This window comes from Verticillium alfalfae, genomic scaffold, assembly GCF_000150825.1.
Source record: "Verticillium alfalfae VaMs.102 supercont1.2 genomic scaffold, whole genome shotgun sequence".
Lineage (NCBI taxonomy): Eukaryota > Fungi > Ascomycota > Sordariomycetes > Glomerellales > Plectosphaerellaceae > Verticillium > Verticillium alfalfae.
Window position 1 is genome coordinate 3,165,631 of NW_003315037.1, and position 3,297 is coordinate 3,168,927.

General features: G+C 62.7%; 2 protein-coding genes across 2 annotated transcripts in view; both read right to left on the reverse strand.

Moving 5' to 3' along the window:
* The window catches only part of VDBG_02441 (conserved hypothetical protein), a gene marked incomplete at both ends in the record, with an annotated part of 1,942 nt that extends 1,248 nt beyond the window's left edge, over positions 1–694 (reverse strand). The window contains one exon of the mRNA XM_003008207.1: positions 80–694. Coding sequence (XP_003008253.1) covers positions 80–694 — 615 coding nt within the window. The remainder of the gene's footprint in view (positions 1–79) is intronic.
* A 582-nt stretch (positions 695–1,276) lies between these two features.
* On the reverse strand, positions 1,277–3,163 carry VDBG_02442 (conserved hypothetical protein; the record flags this gene model as incomplete). Its single annotated transcript, XM_003008208.1, has 2 exons — positions 1,277–1,964; positions 2,035–3,163. 2 exons carry the CDS (start codon positions 3,114–3,116, stop codon positions 1,277–1,279), a joined length of 1,770 nt encoding a protein of 589 aa, XP_003008254.1.
* Between the last annotated feature and the right edge of the window lie 134 nt (positions 3,164–3,297).

Genomic DNA, 3,297 nt, shown 5'->3' on the forward strand with positions numbered 1-3,297 from the left:
CGAGGCGCCGCCCCTGTTGCTCCTTGGCCACGTAGCGCGCATCGTCTCCACGGCACGAGCACGCGCGACTCGTCATGACGTTGACGAACATGTCGAGGTCGGGAATGTGCGGCTCCATCTCGGCGACGAGCTTGGCCCACTGCCGCACGCGGTACGGCGGCTCCTCGCCCTCCGTGTCCGTGTCGGTCTTGCCGCCGCGGACGCGGATCATGAACGGCTGCCGCGCGGCGTGGCGACGCATCTCGGCGGGGTCGACGCCCCAGAAGGGGTTGATGTCGTGGTGTATGCGGTCGAAGAACTCCTCAACGACGACGGCCTTGGCGGCGGTGGCGGCGGCGAACCAAACATCGAAGCCCGGCGGCGGGTGACGGCCGCGGCGTTCGCGGTAGCGCGAGGCGGCCTGGCGCAGGGTCAGGGATTGCTTGCCGAGAAGCTGGCGGTGACGCAGCTGGGCCTCGACGATGAGCTCGTCGATGGGATGGGTCGTGTTGACGTCGTCCGCGTCGGTATCGGTGTTGGCGTCGGCGCCCGCCCAGTCGTTGCCATAGTGGCGCTGGCTTCCAAGGTCGGGAGGAACGAGGGCGTAGAGGTAGCCGGTTTCGCGATCCTGCAGCACGAGTAGAATGAGGATGAGGGAGAAGAGGATGGCGACCGCGGCCAGAATGGCCACTCGTGGTCGAAAGCCGCGTATCATGGCCGCCTGAGCAAAGACATTGCTCTGCACTGGGAAATGGCAGAGGCTAGGCGGAAAGGGGAGAGCCGGAGGGGGGGGGAGAGAGAGGGGAAGAAGAAGGAGGAGATGCAAGAAAAGAAGGCGTCGGGACAGATCGAGCCCAATGTCGAAGGATCAAGGATCCAGCTTCCACCAAGCAAAGCCAAGCCAGATCCAGACCGCAATCTTGGAATTGCTGCATGCAGGAGGCGGGCGCCAGCTACACGTGTGTGGCGTTCCATTGGCCCTTTCATTTCCGATGTTGTCTTGGCGCCCATGTCGTGAGCGCCCGGTACGCGGGAGGTGAGCTCGGTGTGTCTTCGGTGAGCCCTGCATTCTCTCCTCCTTCGCTCCTGCCTCCTTCCTCTCCTTCTCTCCTGCCTCTTTCCTCTCCTTCTCTCCTGCCTCCTTCCTCTCCTTCTCTCCTGCCTCCTTCCTCTCCTTCTCTCCTGCCTCCTTCCTCTCCTTCTCCTTCTGCGTCTGTCCTTCCTTTTCCTCTTTCCCCTCGTTTCTGCATCCATCCATCCACCCATCCACCCATTTGTTCTGCAAAGGCACCCTTGGTCACCAGCCTGCTTCCGCGCGGATCCAGTCAAACGTGTCGAGCAGCTCAAAGTTGAAATCCACCGACGGCTGCAGATCCACGTCCCACGGCGCCAGCCCCCTGACATCGCTGGCTGCGACAGGCGGCTGGCCGACGCTCTGTTCCAGCACCCGGCGGATGACAACCTTGCAATCGCGGCAGAGATCGCCGTTGGGCGCCGAAGGCGATACGCGGTCGAGGAACCCGACCAGCAGGAAGAGGTGCTCGATCATGGCGAACCGCGTCGGCAGCTGCAGCATGTCGTCTGCCGACGTCCCCGAGGCTGCCGTTTCGTCTCCGACGCTCGGCAGGCGCACGCTGGGCCTGAGGAGCTCCTGGCACAGAATGCCGCCCGATGGAGCAGCGTACGCCATGACGAGCCACTCAAAGTCGCCAATCATCAGCGAGAACCGATCCATGTGTGTCCAGAACTTGACCGTCAGCGACACCATGGCGAACGAAATGGCAATGAGTTCGGCTTGCCCGTCGTAGCCGCGCTGGATCAGGAGACGCTGGATGAGGAAATGAGCCTGCAGATGTTCTAGCTGTATCACATGGCGTGTGAAGACGATAGGCTGTTCGACTGCGTAGTCGGTCAGGTTCTCTTTATCGTACTTGAGACCTTGGGGGAGCTCCGCCATCGTCTTGTCCTGGCGGGCTTTCAGGGCCCTGGCGTCTAGTGTCAGAGATGGGTGGAAGGCTTTTGAGGGCACAGTCGTGCGGCTTTTCGGCAACTCACAGTAAATCTTGAACGCTCGCCTGGCGATCGTTCCCCAGGGCAATCTCGATAATCTCATCCTTCACCAAAGACAGCAGCGTTCTTGCCCGGACGACCGTCGCTGGGTACGGGCCGCCAGACGTGTTCCAACCATTCTCATCGAGGGCCCCCATGGCCTTGACGATCGTCTCGTGACCGCCCATCAAGTCCTCGTTCCGAAGATCCAGCGGCAGCGGCGTGCTGATGTAGCGGCGGCTCATCAGAGGTGGACGCCCCGTGAATATGGCGCCGACCTTGTCAATGGTCATGATGAGACCGCACAGCCTGCGCCGCAGCTCGCCCGCGAGCGTCGGCACGTAGGCATCTCTCGTCGTCTCGGCATGTATGCCGAGATACATGATGAGGCCGGCTGCCTCACCGTGGTACCGCCACACCGAGGGGCTGGCGTCGCCGGCAATCATCGACTCGAGCACGGCGCGCTGGTACAAGACGTAGAGCAGGAGGATGTTGCCCTCGGACGCGCCGCGGCTGAGCTCGACGCAGAGATCGATGCACCGCTGCAGCGTCAACACGGAGCCCGCCACCTCGGTACGGTCGCCGCTCTCCATGCGGAACGAGCGCTTGCTCCTGCCGCCGAACGCCCAGTATACAAACATGACACCCAAGGTGTCCCAGCGCAGGTTCCTGCCGGAAAACGACTGGATCCATGCATCGGAATCGGCCTCCTTGTCGCTCAGGCTGACCGAGGTGTTGCGCGAGAGGAGATGTGCCATGTCGATCAGATCTGTCTCTTTTCGGCTGTCGCCAAGGCAATGACCGAAAATCTCGTAGAGGGAGAGCATGACGCGCTGCGTGACCTGACGGACCCAACAGTCGAGCACAGTACAGCCGTCGTCGAACAAGCGGCGGGCCTCGGCGCGGGTAGGCACATGCCGGAGCACGGTCAAACATGTCTCGAGACTTCTGCGGGACAGCGTCGGCACCACAGGGGTAGTCCGAGGCGTTATAGCACGCGTCTCTGTCGGCGTCGTTTCTGACGCCGGACCACCGCGCAAGAGAGACAGGCTTCGGTCTGTCTCGTCGTAAATGTCGCAGTAGCTCATGAACCCCAGATAGCCCGGCCCCGGCAGCACCCTTCCGACATCCCGAGACTCTCTGGCCTTGCGGGTTTCTGGGCGCTCCGGCGACGGTTCCCGGTCTTGCTGGGTCTGCTGTCGGCGTCGGCGGAACGGGTGTCCGGAGTCGATGCTGATCTCCTTCGCCGGGGCGTCTTGGGCCAGCAGG